This window comes from Eubalaena glacialis, chromosome 9, assembly GCF_028564815.1.
Source record: "Eubalaena glacialis isolate mEubGla1 chromosome 9, mEubGla1.1.hap2.+ XY, whole genome shotgun sequence".
In the NCBI taxonomy this organism is placed as follows: Eukaryota; Metazoa; Chordata; class Mammalia; order Artiodactyla; family Balaenidae; genus Eubalaena; species Eubalaena glacialis.
In genome coordinates, this window is record NC_083724.1 from 69,759,075 (window position 1) to 69,780,762 (window position 21,688).

General features: G+C 33.2%; 1 protein-coding gene across 2 annotated transcripts in view; it reads left to right on the forward strand.

Moving 5' to 3' along the window:
* The window catches only part of DENND4C (DENN domain containing 4C), a 127,140-nt gene that overhangs the window by 36,812 nt on the left and 68,640 nt on the right, over positions 1–21,688 (forward strand). For both annotated transcript variants that reach the window (XM_061200464.1, XM_061200465.1), the window contains exons 3-10: positions 7,491–7,743; positions 8,681–8,750; positions 10,689–10,858; positions 13,651–13,889; positions 15,449–15,515; positions 16,538–16,596; positions 17,481–17,625; positions 20,718–20,893. In XM_061200464.1, coding sequence (XP_061056447.1) covers positions 7,491–7,743; positions 8,681–8,750; positions 10,689–10,858; positions 13,651–13,889; positions 15,449–15,515; positions 16,538–16,596; positions 17,481–17,625; positions 20,718–20,893 — 1,179 coding nt within the window. The remainder of the gene's footprint in view (positions 1–7,490; positions 7,744–8,680; positions 8,751–10,688; positions 10,859–13,650; positions 13,890–15,448; positions 15,516–16,537; positions 16,597–17,480; positions 17,626–20,717; positions 20,894–21,688) is intronic.

Here is a 21,688-nt window from a genome sequence, read left to right on the forward strand (position 1 = left end):
AGAGATAGTTTTATTCCTTCCTTTGCACTTTGATTTATCCCCCCCAAACACACCCCCCTTGTCTTATTGCTCTGGCTAGAACTTACCAGTATGGTGTTAAATAGCAGTGGTGAAAGCAGGCATCCTTGTCTCATTCCTGATCATAGGTGGAAGGCTTTCAGTCTTTCACCATTGAGTATGATGTTAGCCGTGGGTTTTTCATAAATGCTATTTATCATGTTAAGGATGGTCCCTTCTATTGCTGGTTTTATGAGGGCTTTTACCATAAAAATGTGTTGGGTTTTGTCAATTGCCTCTTCTTTTTTAATTGATAACAATCATGTGGATTTTTCTTTCATTTTATTAATGTGATGTATTACATCAATTGCGTTTCTTAGGTTGAGTCTCTCTTTTAATGTAACCATAATACCACACCAAAAAAATGATTAATTCTTGAATATCATCATATATCCAAATTACCGATTGTCCCACGAAATGTTTTTTTTTAAACAGTTGGTTGCTGGTGGTTCTGTTCATAGTTGTTCTGATATTAAGAACGGTAGTGAGCTGCTACATTTGACCACCGCTTGTTTTGCTCATCATTTCCTTTCCTGTTCCAACAGAGCTCTGGGGAAATTGTCCCAAGGTCCTCATTATGTCCACATTTCCAAAGCCAAAGGATGTTTTGTCCTTATCTTACTTTATTTTAACTCCTTTAGTATAGTACATATCACCCTATTTAGCTTCTACAATTTTCCTTCAAGTCAGTACAGTTGCAGTGGGGGTCATACAACTTTATAAGATTAGTGGACATAAGAGCCAGTTTAGAAAGGACGGAGCATGATTGGGAATTGGAGTTATAGAGGCTTCTTTTTGAAAGTGTGACTTTAAGGGAAAGAGAAGATAGTTATGGGCCTTGCTGTTTTGTCCATGGACCAGTATTGTCCATAGGGCCTGTGAGTGTGTTAGAGAGTCAGAATCTCAGGCACTGCCCTAGACCTACTGAATCTGTATTTTAACGAAATCCCCAGCAGCAATGGTTTAGGATACCTGGAAGGTGAGGGGATACAGAGCCCAGGGCTATTTTTTAACATTTCTCCCAGGAGAGAACCTTGAACATCTTTATATTGAAGGGAAGAAACCAATGGAGAAGGAAGGGTTGAAAATATAGGACTGAGAGGTTTTACTGTGAGTTCTTTTATTTTCTCTATGGTTTTCTTAAGAAGATAGGTAAGATAGGTAATATCCATAACAGGATGGGTACAGGATAACAGTTTGATAATATTCATGTCAGTTGAAGGGAAACCAGCCCCAGGGACTTACCTTGTGTTCCAGCCCTCACTGTTCTCTCCTTTAAAGGTTATCTGTTCACATCCTCATCCCCAGACCTCCCACCATATAGTTGTAATTAAAAGGGTATAAGTCTCTGAAAGATTGTTGTTCCTTGTGATTCAGGGGCATAACTTAAAAATGATGACTTAGATAATTATACTTAGATGCTTTCAGGTTGCAAGCGGGTCTTTCATATATATCTTGCAGTTCCCTAAGGCTTCTAATTTCTGTTAACTGATCCAGGTTTGCTTGAGTGTGCGGTCGTCTTTTAGCTGATCATGGTGGTAAAGTTTCTCTCCAGATCAAATAATTGTTAATATCTGGTGATTTGGTCTTTTTTCCCCTCTTTCCCCTCAATTAAGCATACTAGTGAGGTTTGGAAAAACCTGTTAGCCAGTATAAAGACAGGTACCCATCTCATTCAACTAAATATGAAACAGAGTTGTCAAACTTTTGACCTTTTGGACTGTTTTATAAACAAGATGAGATATTTATAAAAATAACAGTTTTTTTTTTTCCTGGAAAAGATGTTAAGTTAAAGTATGTAAGATCTGATATTCCCTCATAATTTCAAATACTCCATAAAGTGTAATTTAAACAGGTCACTGTATTATTGTATATGTCAGATGTGTTTTTTGAGATAAGGAATCACAGACTACTATACAAAGTTCTTATCTTCCTTCACTTATCAGATTGATTGACTTTCATATGAATTTTTTTTTCCAGCACTTTTGGTTTTTGAAAATTTTCAAACATACGGAAAAGTTAACAGAATATTGTAATAAACACCAGTATCCTTTTCTCCTAAATGGTAAACTGTAGTATAATGAACAATACGCTGTCCATCTAGATTCAACAAATTAACATTTTCCAATATTTTTGTTAAACTATTTGAAACGAGGCTGAAGCTATCATAACAATTCTCCTGTGAATACTTCACCATGCATCCCTTAAGACATGTTCCTAATGACCATGGTATATAGAAAATTAATAATTCCATCATATTTTTCAGTATCCACTCCCTAGCCAAATATTTGCAGTCGTCTCAAAAATGTTTATTTATAGCTTAAAAAAAAATCCAGGATCCTGTCGTGGCTTACCTGTTGTATTTGGTTATTGTACCTCTTTATTTAGTCTGTTTATCTAGAACATTCCCCAACATTTTTCTGTGATATATAGACATTTTGAAGAGTCTGGGCCACTTGTCTTATAGAATGCCCTACATTCTAGATTTATCTGATTGTTTCCTCATCAAGTCATTTAACTTGTTCCTTTATTGTCAGTATTTCCTGTAAACTGGATGTTAGGTTTAAAGTCTCGATTAAATGTACATTAAATATTTTTGGCAAGAATACTTACAGGTAGCGCTAGCATCAGGAAAGCATGTAGTGGCAGATTGTCCCATAATTAGTGATGCTAAGTTCAGTCACTTGGTTAAAATGGTTAATTGCTTGCTATCTATTGTAAAGGCATTTTTATTTTTTCTGTTATTTAAGTAATTTGTGGAGTTGTGGGCATTGTTTAAATATCTTGTCCCCTAACACCTTTTCACTTACTGTTTCCATTGATCATTGCCTGAATTAGATCTTGTATGGGGGGATGTAAAATGAGACTTTTCTAATACTGTCATTTAAAAAATGCATTTTTAATTGGCATTTTATTATAATGAAGAGCTTTCCTATTATCTTGGCCTCATTTTTTTTAATGAGGCAAATTTTTATATTTGTTTTGAGTATAATTGAGGAACTGTGAATTTTAATTTATTCCGTTTGATAAAAATCAATTACAATCCTTATTCTTTTTGCCCAAATTGTCCCAAGTTTGGCCAGTGGGAGCCCTTTCCAGCTGACTGCTATGTCAATCAAAATTTGGAGCTATGTGTATTCATTGTTACTGAGGTGTCTATTTTTTATATAAATAAATATATATATAAATCATGAGTTCATACTCATATTTCAACTTCAAATTTTAACATTAAAAACTTACTGAACTCATTTTGGATTGTATCTTGTTTCTCTTATGCTGAAAATCTTGGTTTCTAAATCATAAATATGTTACTTATTACTTTATCTTATTTACATAAGGTAATCTGAAGTTATAGTATCAGTTTTACTACCAATAGTAATTCTGTTACTGAGTTCCTTGTCCCTAGAATAAAACCCATTAAGCATTTACAGAGTACTGTGTTAAAAAATTATATGAAATAGTTTTTCTATGTGGTTATATTACCAATTTGCTATGCAGTTAGGTTCATTTGTTCCTTTTTGTGTTTCATTTGTTTTAAAATTCTTTCTTTTAATATGGAAAATATTGTTGCGGTTCAAAACACATAAAAAGATATATTTAGAGAAGTATTGCTTCAGTTTCTCTTTCCTCTACTCCTTTCTCCATACTTTCTGCCCTCTCCTCCCCTGTTGTTTAGTTTCTGATTTATCCTTTCAATGTGTGTTTTTACAGAAATAAGCAAACACATATTGTATAGTTTTATTTCTTCCTGTAAAACAAAATGCAGATACTATGTACACTATTTTATACTCTGTTTTTTCACCTAACAACATCTCCTGGGAACCACTCCATTTCTGAAAATGGAGATCTTTCTCACTCTTTTTTTTTTTATAGCTTTGTAGCACTTATTTGTGTGGATGTATCATACTTTATTCAGCCAGCCTCTATTGATGGACATTTGGGTTTTTTCCTATCTTGTGCCGTTAAAGAATGCTTTGGTGAATAATGTTGTGCATATGTTGTTACATATTTGTGGAGTTATATTTTCAGGTAGATCCTAGAAAGGAATTGCTGGGTTAAAAGATACACACATGCATAATTTTGTTAAATGTTACCAAATTTCCCTCCATTGTGATTGTGCCATTTTATACTACCATCATCACTGTATATGAGTGCTTCTTTCCCCACAATGCCATCAACAAAGTATGTGATAAGATTTTTGAATTTTTTCAGTCTTACAGTAGAGAAATGGTATGTCAGAATAATTTTAATGAGGTTAAGTATTTCTTCAATGTTTAAGGACCGTTTTTTCTTTTGTGAACTGTTAATGTCTTTTGGCATTATCTGTTTGTTAATGTCTTTTTTAAAAACAGGTTTTTGATTAATTTATTCTTTTAAAATTCAGGATAGTGGTTTTCCTTAATGATATAGTGATTGGAAGGGAGAATAATGAGAACCATTGGTGATTGTTTTTTGGTCTGGAGCTGGTTATACAGGTTTGTACACTTTATGCCAATAAACTGAGCAATATGCTTAAGTAAAAAAAATAAAAACAGGTTTTTGGTCTTTTTCTTGTTTTTTTTAATGAGATTTTTATGTGTTAGGAAGATGAACTTTTTGTAGAAAGAGTCACCAGATGTTTTCTCCAAGTTTATTAATTTGTCTTTTTTAAAAATTGAAGTATAGTTGACTTACACTTTTATGTTAATTTATAAGGTATACAGTGTAGTGATTGAATATTTATAGATTATACTCCATATAAAGTTATAAAATATTGATTATATTCCCTGTGCTGTACATTACAGCCTTGTAACTTATTACAAGTAGTTTGTATCTCTTAATCCCTTTTACCTATTTTGCCCCTTCTCCATTCCTCTCCCCTTATAATTTGTCTTTTGACTTGGTTTATGGCGTTTTTTTGTCATGTAAAGTTTATTTTATGAAGTTTATTTTCTTACTCTTTTCTTTTATTGCCTCTAGATTTTGAGTCATAGTTACATTTTTCCTACTGCTAGGTTTTCTTTTAGTATGTTTTCATTCTTTACATTTACGTATGTGATCCACTGGGAGCCCTTTCTGTGTATAGCGTGAACTATAGATAGAATTTTATTTGTTTATTTTTCCCAAATGGCAATTTGCTTATTGAAGCACTGCTTATTAAATTAAAAAGTCCATATTTCCCTCAGTGTATTGAGGTGTCACCTTTATCATATACTAGATTTCTGTTCATTTTCTTTCTATTTACTCATTTGCCAATACTATTTTGATTTAAATATGGAGGCTTTATAGTGTTATATTTAGTTGGGCTTTAACAACTTCATTGAGCTATAATTCACATATCATACAATTCACCCATCTAAAGTGTACAATTAAATGGTCTTTAGTATATTCACAGAGTTGTGTAGCCACAATCCATTTTAGAACATTTTCATCACTCTAAGAAGAAACCTTATACCCTTAGCAGTCACTCTCCAATATTCTTTTCTACTCTCTAGTCCTAGGCAACTACTAAATTACTTTCTGTCTCTGTAGATATACCTGTTCTGGACATTTCATGTAAATGCGATCTTACTATATGTGGTCTTTTTTGTCTGGCTTTTTTCACTTAATATGTTTACAAGGTTCATCCATGTTGTACCATGTGTCAGTACTTCCTTGTTTGTATTGATCCATGATATTGTTACATGGCTGTGCTACAGTCTACATATCCATTCTTTAGTTGATGGACATGTGATTGTTTCCACTTTTTGGCTGTTGTGGATAATGATGTTATAAGCATTTGTGTATCAGTGTTTGTATAGATGTGTTTTCTTTTCTCTTGTGTATATACTGAGAAGAATCTATGTTTATTTTTCCTCTTGGGTCATGTGGAAAATCTATGTTTAACCCATTGAGGAACTGTCAGACTGTTTTCCAGAGCTGTTGATTTCCACCAGCAATGTATGAGGATTCCAATTTTTCTGACACTTGTTACTATCTGTCTTTTTTATTCTAGCCATTCCCATGAAAGTGAAGTGGTATCTCATCGTGGTTTGATTTGCAGTTCCCTAATGGCTAATAGTATGTTCAAGATCTTTTTATGTGCTTTCGGACATTTGTATATCCTCTTTGGACAAATGTCTATTTAGATTCTTTGCCCATTAAAAAAAAAGAAGATGTTTTATTTTAAAATAATTTTACAGAAGAATTGTAAAGATAGTACAGAGAATTCCTATATATCCTTTGCCAGTCCTGTGCCCATTTTTAAATGGTGTAATTTTTTTATATTAATTTGTAAGATTTTTTTTTACATATTCTGGAAAGAATTTCCTAGTTAAATATATGATTTGCAAATATTTTCTCACAATCTGTGGTTATCATTTCACTTTCTTGATGGTATCAATTGTAGCACGGAAGTTATTAATTTTAATGAAGTCCAGTTTATCTGTTTTTCTTTTGTCACTTGTGCTTTTGGTGTCATATATAAAAAGGCTTAGTCTAACACAAGGCCACAAAGATTTATTCCTGTGTTTTTTTCTAGGAATTTTATAGTTTTAACTCTTACATTTAAGTGTTTGATCCATTTTTGGTTTTCTGGTGTGTAGTGTAAGGAAGGGGTCCAACTTTGTTCTTTTGCATTTGGATATCCAGTTGTCCCAGCACCATTTGTTGAAAAGATTATTCTTCTCCCATTGATTTATCTTGCCACTCTTGTCAAAATCAATTGACTGTAAGTGTATGGGTTTAATTCCAGACTGTCCACGTTATTCCATTGATCTATATGTTTATCCTTATTCTAGTACTGCACTGTACTGATGACTAGATTGGTAGTAAGTTTTGAAATGGGGGAGTGTGAATCCTCCAAGTCTGTTGTTTTTTTCCAGATTGCTTTGGCCTATACTGGGTCCCTTGCATTTCCATATGAACTTTAGGATTTTGTTGCCTATTTCTAAAGAAGCAGGCAGCTAGGATTTAGATAGTAATTTGACATCTAACCAATATTAAGTCTTCTTATCTATGACCATGAGATGACTTTTTATTTATTAGCTCATCTCTAATTTCTTTAAACGGTGTTTTATAGTTTCAGTCAAGGGATTTTTAAAGGTGAAATTTTGACAGGAATTATGAAGGTAAATTTTGTGAAAACATCTGAATACTAGATAAAACTTCTGAGAATTGACCTGAGGGTGATTGTGGTATTGCCCCTTTTTTGTTTCACATGTTTCTTGTAGTAAGCAATAAAAAAAATCAAGTTGTTTGATCCTATTTACACTTCTAAAATTGTATTCTAGCTGTTGAAAAATAGTAGGAGATTTATAATTCCCAAAGTAATTATTTTAGTTTTGGTTTGCAGTTAAGATTTGGGAAACAACAGGGGAGACTAAAAAAAATTTATTTTGTTCTCAAGGAGAAAACTAGCATTAACCTGACATATGTTTACTTATCTATTTATTTCTTCCCTCCCTGCCATGCAGAGTTTTATATGATGGGAAAGAAAGGCTAATTCCAGGATGTGAAGTGATCCAAGCCACACCCTATGGTCGCTGTGCCAATGTCAACAATAGTTCAACTACTTCACAAAGAATCTTTATCACTTATCGAAGGGCTCCTCTAATTCGACCCCAGAATTCGTTGGCTGTAACTGATATCTGTGTTATCGTAACCAGTAAGGGAGAAACCCCTCCTCATACCTTCTGCAAAGTTGACAAAAACTTAAATTGCGGAATGGTAAGAATGAAGTTTCATTTCCAAAATTTCATATGAAAATTTAAAAAAAAATTTTTGGACTTCTCTTTATTATTGGGCTTATTATTTACTCAGTTTATATTTTCATGATTTTTTTTTATTACTTTTAGCTCTCTGATTTTTATGGTTCATAATAACTTAAAAAAATCCTTAGCTACCTGATGTTTTAGAATAATTTCATCCAGAAAATAGAAAATTAAAGTCAGGGATTTTTTTTTTTTTTTTTGATATGTGCTAATACATTACACTAATATACAGGTTTTGTTAGCCTTTGGGTTTTAGTGGTGTCTTCAAGGACAATTGCAGGGAGATTGGGTCGAGACACCCTTTATGTTTATTTATTTATTTTAAATATTGTAGTTTTCATATTTATTTTAAAAGGGCTCTACTGAAGAAGAAAATGCAACATATACATTGGATTTATAGTTTTATGACACTAAAGTTTACTGTTGGGTTATGTTTATTTTGAAAAACAACTTAAAGCAAACTAATATTAGCTTAAATGAGGTATAGGCAGAGATGACCCATGCACCCAAGGCTATTAGTCAAGACAGGTTTGCCTCTGGAGATAATGACTTCATAGCATCTAGTGACCCCAGTCTTCCCTAGTTTGGGCTCAGCACCCACGTTTTGTGCTGTTTCTTTCAAATAGAGGCAGCCTCTGCATGATTACAGAATTGTAGAATTTTTGAAACAACCTTTGCATCAGTTTAATTTTCGTGGCAATTTTTTTTATTCCTTTTCTTCTAGTGTTTTCAGTTTCATGTTTTGCTATATTGTATACTATATAGTCTGTTTGATAAACATGTTTTAATTAGACTTCCCTGAGGAAATAATCAAAATCTTTAGAAGACATTCAACAAAATCAATTTATTATCACTCTTTTGTCTTTTTTTTAAACCTTATTTATATTTTACAGTGGGGTTCCAGTGTGTTTCTGTGTTATAAGAAGTCTGTGCCTGCTTCTAATGCAATAGCGTATAAAGCTGGTAAGTAAATGAAAAAAAAAAAAAAAAGGTCTCTGTATTGTTGCATACTAACATTTGGTTAGAAGAGACAGTGTATGCTCCCTTATACAGTTTGTGGAATTGATCTATTTATAAATTGAATTATCTGTAACTTTAGCATGTAAAGGCATAAGTTTTCCTAAATACATTACATACTACAAGATATATTAATATTACCCCCCACCAACAAAAATATACTGTTAATTAAATGGAAAATTTTTTTCCAAACAAGCATTTGTGGAATAACCATTCAATTTTAGTCTACACTAATAGATTTAATAGTTGAGTGGAAAATATTTACTCTCTGACCTTTTATGTTTTGGCAGTCAGAAAGGTGTCAAACTGCATCTTTACTTCTTATATATTTCCTTCTCTTATCTCTGTGTGTCTGATTTGAAACCACATGTTACTTGCCATGAAAAGTGGAGTTGCTTCCTTTCTCCCTTGTTGCAAAGAATCAGCTATTTGGAAGAGAGGAGGGCCTGAGAACCTTTTCTGCCATGAAGTGTTTGAGAAATCTATCGCCACATTCTTACTGCACAGTAAAGTGTCAAGGGCTGTAAAGATTTAAGTGTGACCTCTTCATCCCACTGGTATGGTGGGATAAAAACTGAAAATACAGGTATGCTCCAGTTGTAAATAGAAGAGATACTGGAATACTTCTTTGTGAAAAGAAGCAGTGTCAGTTACTTTTTATTGTGCACAATTTTTGGAATAAAGTTTTACTTCAGGGAAGTCAGGCAAATCCATATATGAGAAATCTTAATTGTCCTCCTAAAGACATTCATACTAATGTATCAAACCATTTAATATAAAAATAAAGGCAGCAATTAACAGTTATAAATGTCAGTATCACTTTAAAATGTAATACTGTTAATATTGCTGTAATGTGTTGATTATATGTGATTTCCTTAGAAGTTTTTTTTTTTTTGGTGGTGAGAAAGTATCACTTAAAACGTATAGAAACAAGTTTTGTGAAGGTGTTCAGGTATTTAAGACACATATTTTAGAATAAAGAATTTTGGAGACTGAATTTGGACTCAAAATTCTGCTACTGACTTTCAAGTGTTTAACCTAGAGGTGGTCTGTGTATTAGAGATATTAGAGGCTAATGAATTGATGTCACGTAGCTACTTTATTCTGAAGGGTCTTTGTTATGCTTCTCAGAGTGCCCCCTGCTCCTGCTTCCTTCATCTCGCATACTCTGTACAGAAACAAGAGTTTCTGTCTCATTTACTTTTCATGTTACATTCCTTTTACACTGCTGCTCTCTGAAGAAAAGTTTAGGGGCTGTGATAATTTCTGCTGCCTTGGCATTATTTCATAACACTTGTCCCTTCCCTGAATTTTTTTTTCTCCCCACAGAAGACTAACTGAAATAGTTGATAAATTTCCCTGTATGTTTCTTGCATTCTCTAAGATGTTGGCAGTATGTAGGGAAAATACATTAAGGTTAATGATCCTGTTGAATAGAGTTTTAACTAGTATATTTAATACATTTTAATGTTACAGTGAACTTTAAGTCCATGGGTAGAAATAAATGGTAAATTTGTTATTTATTTTAATTACTGATATGGCAAGACAAAAATTGATCTTGAAATTTCACACAAACATTTCTGTAAAATGTGCTCTTAAAATATCCTATTAATATGTATTAATATGTAATATGTAAATATCCTATTAATATGTATCCTATTAATATGTAATTAGTAACTATTTAAAAGTAACTATTTAAAAAAAATTATCGGGAGTTCCCTGGCAGTCCAGTGGTTAGGACTTGGCGCTTTCACTGCCGTGGGCCCGGATTCAATCCCTGGTCAGGGAACTAAGATCCTGCAAGCCGTGTAGCACAGCCAAAGAATAAAAAATAAAAAAATAATAAATAGATAAATAAATATCATTATGTCCTTTCTCCAATAGGTTTAATTTTTAGGTATCCAGAAGAGGACTATGAGTCATTTCCGCTCTCGGAATCTGTCCCTCTCTTCTGCCTTCCGATGGGAGCTACAATTGAATGTTGGGATCCCCAAAGCAAATACCCGCTTCCAGTTTTTTCAACTTTTGTCCTCACAGGCTCTTCTGCTGAAAAGGTATATTTTTTCCTCTTTTATTAAACCTATTTTGTCCATGATTTTAATCCATAAAATGATTAATATAAGTTTAATTTGAATGTTAGGATTATTTGGACACAATACATTTCTGTTTAAATTTGTACTATAATGCCCAAAGTGAGAAGTCTACATTAAATTGGGATCAGGATGCTGATACCCCTGGAGTGTCTGTAGGAGCAAATATAAAGTCTCTGGAGAGATACCCTCAAAACCCAGGCCTCAAGATGAGATTCTAGTAAAAGTTAGAAGACATAGGTACCATAGGAAGAATCAACAAGACACAGAGCTGGATTACACCCTTAAGATATTGAAATGATAGAATAACAATATCAAAGATATTATAAATTGAATATATAATTGAAATGATTCAAGACCTAATAGAGGGGCTCAAAACATCAAGGAAAGAACAGGATATTTTGAAAAATGAGTAGACAGGTTGGAAAAAGAATCAAATGTCTAGAAATGAAAATATCCATAAAATTAAAAATGTAATGAATGGTTTAAACAGCAGATAAGTCATACATGAAGGAAGAATTAATGAAGTGGAAAATAGGTTATCTTGAATGTGGCACAGGAATACATAAAACATAAAAGGAGTTTAAAAATGCAGAGGATAGAGTCAAATGGACCACTAGATATTTAATGAACCCCAGAAGGAGAGACTAGAAAAGGGAGAGACAGCATTTTAAGAGCTAGTGGTTGATTGAGAGTTTTCCAGCGTTGATGAAAAATTGAGTTTTTCAGGTTAAAGATACACTCTGAATCTTCAGCAGAAAAAAAATAAAAGTATAAAACCACCCCTTTTCATATTATAGTAAAACGATAGAATACCAAAGACAAAAAACAACCAGAAAGAAAAGACATACTTACTTACAAAGGTATAACTATTAATTGATGGCTAATTTCTCAACAACAACAGTGAGGGTCACAAGACAAATAATACATTAAAATTGAGGGAGTAAGTGAAGATAGTTTAAACAGTATGCAGAAAGCGCTAGCCATAAAAGAAAAGATGAATAATAGGACCTCATTGGAGTTAAGGACATCTGTTCATTCAAAGGTACCATTAAGAAGGTGGAAAAGCAGGCCCCAGGCTGGGAGAAAGTAATGTGATACTGTAGGTATTCCATAAGGGTCTTGTATTCAGAATATTTAAAGAACTTCTATATTGTCAGCAAGGATAAGAAATAACTCTGTGGCCCAACAGGTATACACCTGAGCATATCCCAAGAGAAATGAGTATATATATTCTCCAAAACACATGTATATTTGTATACTTTATTGGTAATAGCCAAAAATTCAAAACATGTATAAACAGTAATAATAACATAGAATGATAATTTAAAATAAAAAAGAGATGGCAAAAAAGCAATATTAGGAAATAAAAAGTAAATAAAACTACAGATCTAGTAGAAATTTAAAAATTGAAAACTTTCTTAGGAAATTTGATAGAATCGCTAATTTTATTGAAATGTGTAACTAACCAAGGCTGACTCTTGTGGAGCAAACAAAAATACATCTGTGTCCTCATTCTCCAGTCTTCAAGTTTACAGCCACTGTACTGAAGATGATAATTAAGGTTAAGTGTCCAGCAGAGTGTCTGGAACATAGTAAAATACTCACTGAATGGAAGGCCAGTACTATATTGACTGGATTGCTTACAAGTAAGCTAACTCTTTAGCTTAATAATCATTTATAGTTTCTTCCACTGAAAGCAATAAATATAAATGAATATTTTAATATCTTCAAACACCTAAGCGTTACCAAAGTTACTTTGACCAGTAGAGAACAGCAAAGCCTCATTGTGATGCTTTTGTCGTATTGCTTGTTAAGAACCCCAGAGATGACTTTGAAATAATTGTATCTGAGAGTGTTATTTGTATCTGTAAAGACAAGGGTTAATGTGATATAACAGACACATGTATATATGACATATATACATACACATATGTATATAGTGACTAAACAAAAGATTTATAAGAGTATCACTTAACCATTTCCAGAACGTTTTCATCACTCTAAACAGAAGTTTCTTCCACTCCTATGTCCCTCTTTTCTACTATCTGTCTCTACCAATTTGTCTATTCTAGGTAGCACACATAAATGGAATCATATAATATTTGTCTTTTTGTGTCTGGCTTATTTCACTTAGCGTAATGTTATCAAGGTTCATCCATGTTGCAGTATTTATCAGAATTTGATCCCTTGTTAAGGATGAATAATATTCTCTTGAGTGTATATATAGTCAGCCCACCGTATCCAGGGATGCCCAACCTGTGGATCTGGAGGGCCGACTGTACTACATCATTTTATATAAGGGACTTGAGCATTCATGGATTGTGGTATCCGCTGGGGGTCCTGGAATCAACCCCCCTCGAATACTGAGGGACGACTATACCACATTTTGTTTATCTGTTCGTCTGTTGATGGACATTTGGGTTGTTTCTATCTTTTGGTTATTGTGAATAATGCTGTTATGAACATTGGTGTGCAAGTATTTGTTTGAGTCCCTGCTTTCAATTCTTTTGGGTATATACCTTGGAGTGAAATTGCTGGATCATAGGGTAATTGTTTAACTTTTGGAGGAGCTGCCAAACTGTTTTCCCCCATAGCTGCACCATTTTACATTCCCATCAACAATGTTTGAGATTTTTTTTTTCATTTACCTGTCATATGCACTCTAAGCAAATACTTCTTTTGGAGTAAGAGAAAAAGAGAAATTAATTTTTAAAAACACTCAAATTTTATAATGGAATTCTTTTACTCTGTAGGTATATGGAGCTGCCATCCAGTTTTATGAACCTTACTCTCGAGAACTTCTAACAGAAAAACAGCTTATGCAGCTGGGCCTGTTGACACCTGTGGAGAGAAGAATGGTCTCCAAATCCATCAATTCAAACAAATGCATTTGTTTACTCTCACACTGGCCTTTTTTTGAAGCTTTTAGAAAATTTCTCATGTTTATCTACAAACTTTCTGTGTCTGGACCACATCCTCTTCCCATTGAAAAGTACGTATAATGATTTGAAGGATGTCTGGTGGAAAAATTGGATGTATATATGTACATTTCATTGTTTACCTGACTTTAAGCATCAAAGTTGAAAGGGAAGGAGAGTCACAGTCATCCTACTTTTTACTTGCTCCCTTCTTCACCTGAATCATTGACTCTGAATTTAAAATTAAGGAGTGATGGTGAGGATGACCAGATAAAAATCTTCTGAGAATTCAGCTGAGGAAGAAACTTATATATATACATTATATTGTATGTGTTCTTCCTACTGATTCTTAAATAACCAAGAGAAAAATAGCTGTTGATGCACACACACCCCAACTATCCAAATGACCATTGCAAGTTAAACATCTCTAAACTGATGTAGAAATTAATGGTGTTAATTGATTAATTGATGTTAAAAGTAAGGTTTTGGTTTTAGCATCGATAGAACTCTACATGCTTTCCCTTTGATTTGTAATTCTCTTCATCATGGAAATGTTTTGTAAGCAAGAAAAATAGATGTGGAACCACTGTCTTTTTAAAACCACATCTTTTCTGACTTCTAGTGGCACGTTGACTTGTTTATTATAGTAAATAACTCATGTATCCTGCTAACAAAGCAAGTCAAGAGCTTTGGTGGAAATGTGTTATACTGTGTGTAAACAGATTTTTCTTAAACTTTGCAAAATTTCACATTATAGCAAAAAGATTATCAGTGAAGCATACTAGTTTAGTGGATAAGAGGGGGCCAGTTACCTGTAGGTTTTAAAGTAATGCTGCTCAAAAATCAACTTTATAAAATAGTAAAAGTACTATGCATAAACACATCAAAATTTGGTATAGCAATATGGTTTCAGCTGTCTTGTTGTATTACTGGAATGACAGTCTAATGGTTCATAATTCTAGATTTAACTTTCAGCTGTCAGATTAACTTAAAATTGATTGGAGTAAATTTAATGTTAATGATAAGTTAGCAGCCTTTTGAAAAATTAAGGTTCTGTGAAATTTGTGGGAAAAAAAATCAGTGTATATCATCAATTCTTTTTTTTTCAGTTGATGTAATACTTTGCATTTAGTGACTCCTAAGAGCTCAAAACTTTGGAAAAACTTGAGTTGTTATGTATAGGTGGAGAAATAGGACAAGTGATTTGCTCCAAGTTATAGTGTAAGAACTATATTAATGTAATTAATATTATTAGATTGAATTCTGTATTAGTTTTGATTCATTATATCACAGTTAGTTGCTCCCCATACCGGTACTGATAACCAGGGCAATAAATGTTAGCTTCTTTCATGAAAACTATATTCATGTTATTCTTATTTTCCTGGTGATAATAGGGTATATTAATCTGGACTTTTAATCAAGAAATACATTTTGCATTTTAGAAGTTGCATTCCACTCATACTGGAATGAGTACATTTATTTACACTAAGTAAATTTATTTATTTATTTAGCTTAAGTTTTAGGTAAGTGGCTTTGTCAGGTCTGGGATGATAAATAATAGTATTTAAGATCTGTTAAAATCCATGAAGCATTTTAGAAAAGTAATTATCTTTATTTCAAAAATTTTTTCTAGGCACATTTCACATTTTATGCAAAACATCCCTTTTCCTTCACCACAAAGACCAAGAATCCTGGTACAGGTAATAAAAAAAGAGTATGTTTGAAGGGAGTGCTGCATATGTTCATTCCAGTCATTGCAATGTGGATGCTGTGGCCCTTTTGGTTTGAGGCGGAGCAAGCTGCATCCATGAAATCCTTGAATTTTCTGTATTTTGTATCTTTAGCTAATATTCTTTTGTACTATTTTTTTGAATTTTGGGTGTACAGAATTGGAATAATTACAATACTTGGTTCATGACATCATCATTGGTTCATGTGTGGCCTTTATGTAGCCGACTTTAATAACGTAAAACCCAAAATTATGTTGAGGGCATGTTTTTATCATTCGAGTGACTAATAAATATCAAATGTGAAATTGGTTATGGTTGGAAGGCGGAAGTGAAGCAGTCTATAATAGTGTTGTTAAAGGACCAGTTTCTTTTTATTTCCAGTCAGTGGCAGACCTATATAAGTATATAGCTTGTGACGTAAGCAGCTTACCATATGAGATCAGTATAGACCTGAACAGGTCTATACTCTGTCCAAAGACAGGAGTTGACTGATAATGTACTTGGATATGAGAGCAGTGTCAGAGTGCCTTGAAAGTTTCTAAATCGCTTTCTCTCTATTTATATACTGTTTCTTCCTGGACCAATAACAGTTTGCAGACTGATCTGTAGAGGCAAGCTATTTAAACATTTTTTTCTAAGATGGTTATTAACATTATATGTGTTAGTCAAATATTGTTAATCTTGAATGTATCTCAGTTCAGCAAGTATTAATATATATTAAGCAATTGCCAAATAGAGAGTAAATAAATTGGAGGCTTTTAAACAGCTGTATTTTAATCAATTAACTGAATCAAATTTCAGTTGAATTAACCATTTAATTTTAAAGAACTATATACTTCTAAGTAAATAACAGCTATTGTTTTATATTTTAGTACATGTTTCCAAAACTGTATCAGTCTGACTATTAAACTATTTTCCATTTTACCCTTGATCTAAATATTTAGGTTTCAAAATTGGCTTGGTTAATTTATCATTTTTTTTCTTTTTTTAAGCTGTCAGTCCATGATGCGTTAATATTATCACAACCAGTTTCTACACCTTTACCACTAAGGTAATTAATGGTATATAAAATAATACATTTGTTCACTTGGAGCAGAATGCTTTAAAATATTTTAAGGGTTAGTATAATAGAGTTGTGTTATCTTTACAAACTAAGAATAGCCTTAATGTTTCTAACTTTGATAGTTGGGGCCATTCAGCATTTTAAAACTGGAACACTTAAAGAGAGTTGCAAGATTGAATGTAGGGAATACCTCCCTTTTCCTCTCATCTCCCGTCCGCATATCCAGTTCATTACTAAATGTTCAAGGTGAACTGATTTTACCTCCTAAAATGTCTTGAATCTATTGGCTTCTCTTCATCTGCGTCACTAGTCCAGGCTAGCATGATCTTTTACCTGGGCTACTTCATTATGAGCCTCTTAATTGGCACTCTTTTGCTCTTGTCTTTCAGTTTTTTATCCACACTGCAGCCAGTGTGTCCTTTTGAGAATGCAAATATAAAATTGTTGGAGAATGCAAATATTTTTATTTTGGGCATAATCTCTTGTTGTTTTCATCCCTTCCTTTAATATGCTTTAGTCACAATAGGTTTATTTCAATTTCTTGAACATGACAATTGCTTTTCCTTGCTTCAGGACCTTTGCAAATGTTGTCTCCCCACCAACCCCTACCTTCTTTCTTTAGAGCTCAGCTCAAATGGCTGTTCTTTTGGAAAATCTTTCCTGATAAACGCCCTTGTTACCAAAGGATGAGTTTGAATCATTCTGTTATACCATCTTATTAAATTTGCTACTTTTCAGTGATGACTAAATCAGAACTTGAAATTAATATTAGATTCTCAATTTATTAATATTTAGGAAATAATTTAATAAGCAAATCTTAGCACCTTTTGGTGAAATAGTTCATAATCACCTCTTTTTCTCTCCTTTTCTAGTGGAGCCAACTTTAGCACCTTGTTAATGAATCTGGGTCCTGAGAATTGTGCAACACTGCTGCTCTTTGTTTTACTTGAGAGCAAGATTTTGCTGCATTCTCTTAGGCCAGCTGTGTTGACTGGAGTAGCTGAAGCTGTTGTAGCTGTAAGTATAGAACTTTCTTTTTAGTGCAGAATTCTTGACAGAATTTTTACTCTAAAGGGAAATTTCCTTCAACCAAAACTTTGAAATTACCACTAAATGTTTAACATAAATGTAGTAGGGTGGCAAAGAGAAATACTAAATACAAAGAAAAAAAAGTGATTTCTATTGAGAGAAAATTTCAATTTCTAGTTTTTCATATTTTAGAGTTCTTCAGAGAATCTATATGATTACATAATAATAGAACTTGTGAATGAAGCTTACTGTGTTAAATGAGAAGCTCTGGTCAATTTCAGCTGCCCTAAAATTGTTTACATGAATTACATGACTAATTTCTCCCAATTTTAACTTTTAATCATTGTGAGCCAGTAATGTATAGGAAAATCTAGGTGATTGTGAAATTGGATAATGTACAAATGTTTAGCTATTGTGAAAAGCATAAATAAAAGTTAAGTCCTGTTCTAAAACCTCTTGATGGCTTCCCATTGCAATTAGAAGGAGGTCTGATCATGTAGGGCTTTATAGGTCATAATACAGAATTTTGGATGTTCCATTTCTCTAACTCTATTTTCCATTATTTGTTTAATTTAAAATAGCTGACTCTCCTCTCTTCCCTTCCCCATTTTACTCTCATGGAAGTAAGGATCTTTTTTAGGTCTCTTTTTTACTCCTGTGTCCTCAGCATTTATCACAGTTAAATAGCATGGAGTAAACACTCAATAAATACTTGTTAAAGCAACAAATGGGGTATGTCTCCAAGATATTAATCTGGTCAGAGAAATGCTGCTAGGACTGAAAACAGTAATAACCATTTGAGATGGCTTATGGGGGGCAAAGATCCTAATTATGTACTAATTTTCCAAGCCTCCACAGTTGCATGTAAAAGCAAAAGTTGTTATAACATGAAAATATTTGTTAATGAACTGACCAGTTTTAGAAAGTTCCCACTCAAGTATTTCTTCCTATAAAACTTTAGGGCTTATCCATGCCCCTCTGTCTGAATCTCTGTGGCCCAGTCTCTTGCAATGTGAAATTGGAAATCTTATTAAAATGCAAGATTGCATGAAATTTATGTAACCGATGTTGGAGAACAGCCTGAATTGCTTGCAAAACTATTGATAAATGAGGATTTGATAGTAAGGCAAATTACTATTTAAAGAGGAGAAAATTGAAAAGAATCGTGACAGGTTAAATTCCTCAAAAGGAGAGTGATTTGAATATCAAAGAATATTGAAGAGTTAATGGAGCCCCATAGCAAAAATTGATGGAACCAATGAGTATTCTTGTAAAATTGACATTATTTATGATTGTGCTGCAAAAGTCAAAGGTGAAGACAAGGGTGTCATATTTTGTTGTCCAGTAGTTTTATTCTGAAATTTCTTATGTGGTGAGAGGTGTAACGTACCTTTTGTTGAATGGTAGATAGTCAGTTTTCACTGGAGGAAATCTGAAGTCCTTGCAAGGTCCTTTGCGAGTAGTTCTATCCCTCTGCTCTCTGATTCCATTTTCTACTTCTCTCCCTCTTGCTCACTCTGCTCCAGCCGCGCTGGCCTCTTTGCTACCCCTGGCGCATACTAGGCAGTCCCCACACCTTAAGGCCTTTGCTCTAGCTGTTCCTTTTCTTCGAAGCGCTCTTCTCCTAGATATCCCCTTGACTAAAACCCTCACCTCCTTCAAGTTTCAGCTCAGTGTCACTTTCTTAATGAAGCCTACCCTGTTTGGCCTATTTAATAATACAGCCTGCTTTCCCTCTCTCCTCTCTCATGTTCTAAACTCTGATCGCCTTTACTTGGCTTTACTTTTTCTTTTTTTCGTAGCACTTAGCACTCTCTCACATGGTATATATTTTATTTATCATGTCTTCTTTTTGTTTTCTCTCTTCCTGCTAGACCAGGTGTTGGCAAACTATGGCCTGTGAGTCAAATCCTGGCTGCCACTTGTTTTTGTAAATAAAGTTTTACTGGAACATAGGCCATTTATTTACATAATGCCTATGACTGCTTTCATACATGAAGACAGAGTTAAGTATTTGTGACAGAGACAATATGGCTTGCAAGGCATAAAATATTCTTTATCTTTTACAGAAAAAGTTTGCTGGCTCTTATGCTACACTGTACATTTCATGAGGGCAGGGATCTTTGTTTCATTCACTGTCACAGCCCCACCATCTAGAACAGTTCTTGGTACATATTAAGTGCTCAATTACTAGAAAGTAAATAAATGATTGAAGACAGAATTCCAATTCTGTATAACCATCTGGAATAACTGGCAGAGGTAGTAAATGCTATAGGTAATTATTTGGGGTGAGTAATGATGGGTAAGGTAAGAATTGAACTAGATCTTGAAATATAGCAAGGATTTTTGTAGTAGAGGAAAGATTTTGTCATCAATGATTAAAATTTTAATATTAGTTGATTATTAAAATTTTAATTTTTTTTTTTACTTATCAAAACTTGTCTTTTTTCCTTTTTTAAAAAGAACACATTGATACAATTAAGGTAGAGCTTTATAAAGGAAAGCTGGTAAAGATTGTTGAGGTATGTTTTATATTGACTAATATTTTTAAGATGCCAAGACTCACTGAAGTTGGATAATATTATGTTTATTTGGGCAGTTACGAAAATTTTTGTTGAAATTTTTAGTTGACTATTACTGTTCCCAAGAGAATCATTTAAATTTTTTTAGTTCTTGGTGTTCTTAGTTGAATTTTAGTCAAAGGTTATCTTGAAAATTAACAGATGAATGAAATGCATCAGAGTTAAAGATCATGAGTTTGTTTTATAAAATTTTGGGCAATTTTTTCTCCTCTTTCACTTTCTCCGTAAAATGGGAATGTGGATTTTCTATAGGCATTAGAAGAATTAACATGCAAAGAGCTGTTAGCATTTTAATTGTGCTTATGATCATTGTCATTCTTGAAGATTTTAATCACATTGGTTCATAGTATTGCCTAGCAGTGTTTTATAGTCATTTAGTTTTTGGAATGAAACTAGACTTAACTGCTCTGTAATGGTCCCTTTCAGTAGTATTAGTTAATTACTAATTCTCATTGCAAATTTAAAACTTGGTTAATTTTTTAAAACTTTTTTTCCCAGATGATCTTTCCATTTCAGTGGCAATGCCCATATATTCCCCTTTGTCCTCTTTCACTGGCAGCAGTGCTTAGTGCACCTTTACCATTTATAGTTGGAGTTGACTCAAGGTATTTTGATCTTCATGACCCACCACAAGATGTTGTTTGCATTGACTTGGATACAAACATGTTATATGTGTAAGTTGATTCTTTTTATATTATCTCCATTTATGTTTTTCCCCACATGTAGTTATAGCTCATTGAAAGCATATACAAATATGCTACTTTTAAAAGTTGGTAATAAGTCTTCAGATTCAATACAATGATTCTCAATCAGGACAGGTATCAGAATCCTGGAATGTTGTGTGGTTTGAAAAAGATTGTGTTCAGTATTATAATAGTTTATATTGGATAATAATGTTAACAGTAGGCGGGAGATATTTATGTTTATCAGAAGAGAATATGGATTATTAAAAAAAAAAGGTTAAAAACACTGCTTTCAGAGCTTAAGAGATGATATGCTATCTAGGTTTAATTCAAAATCCGTGTGTAAGCTCTTAAAAAATGGGTTTACCTGTTTGAGTTTAGTCACAGTATAGGGTAATATGCTGTTTTCTTAGTTGTCAAGATTTGAATTTTATAGGGATTACAGAGAAATTGATATTAAAAATCAGACTTTGTGTTTACTGGAGATGATAAATATGTATAGCAGTGGTGTAACTGAGGGTTCAGAGAGTAGAGCACCACACTAATAAAAGAAGATTCATCCATCCAGTTCTAGATGGATGTTGAGGAGCGCCCTCTGCAACCCCGCCCTCACAAAAACAACAAACAACGTGGGCAAGGGCAGTAAGTATTGAAAATTCCCTAGTATTAGTGCCAAATTCCAGGTCCTGGAGTGCTTTTATTCTTTACTGTTTGATACTGGCAGAAAATGAGTAGAGTAAGAATTTGGGATGAGACTTCAATGGTTACAGCAGTAGAATTGGTTGG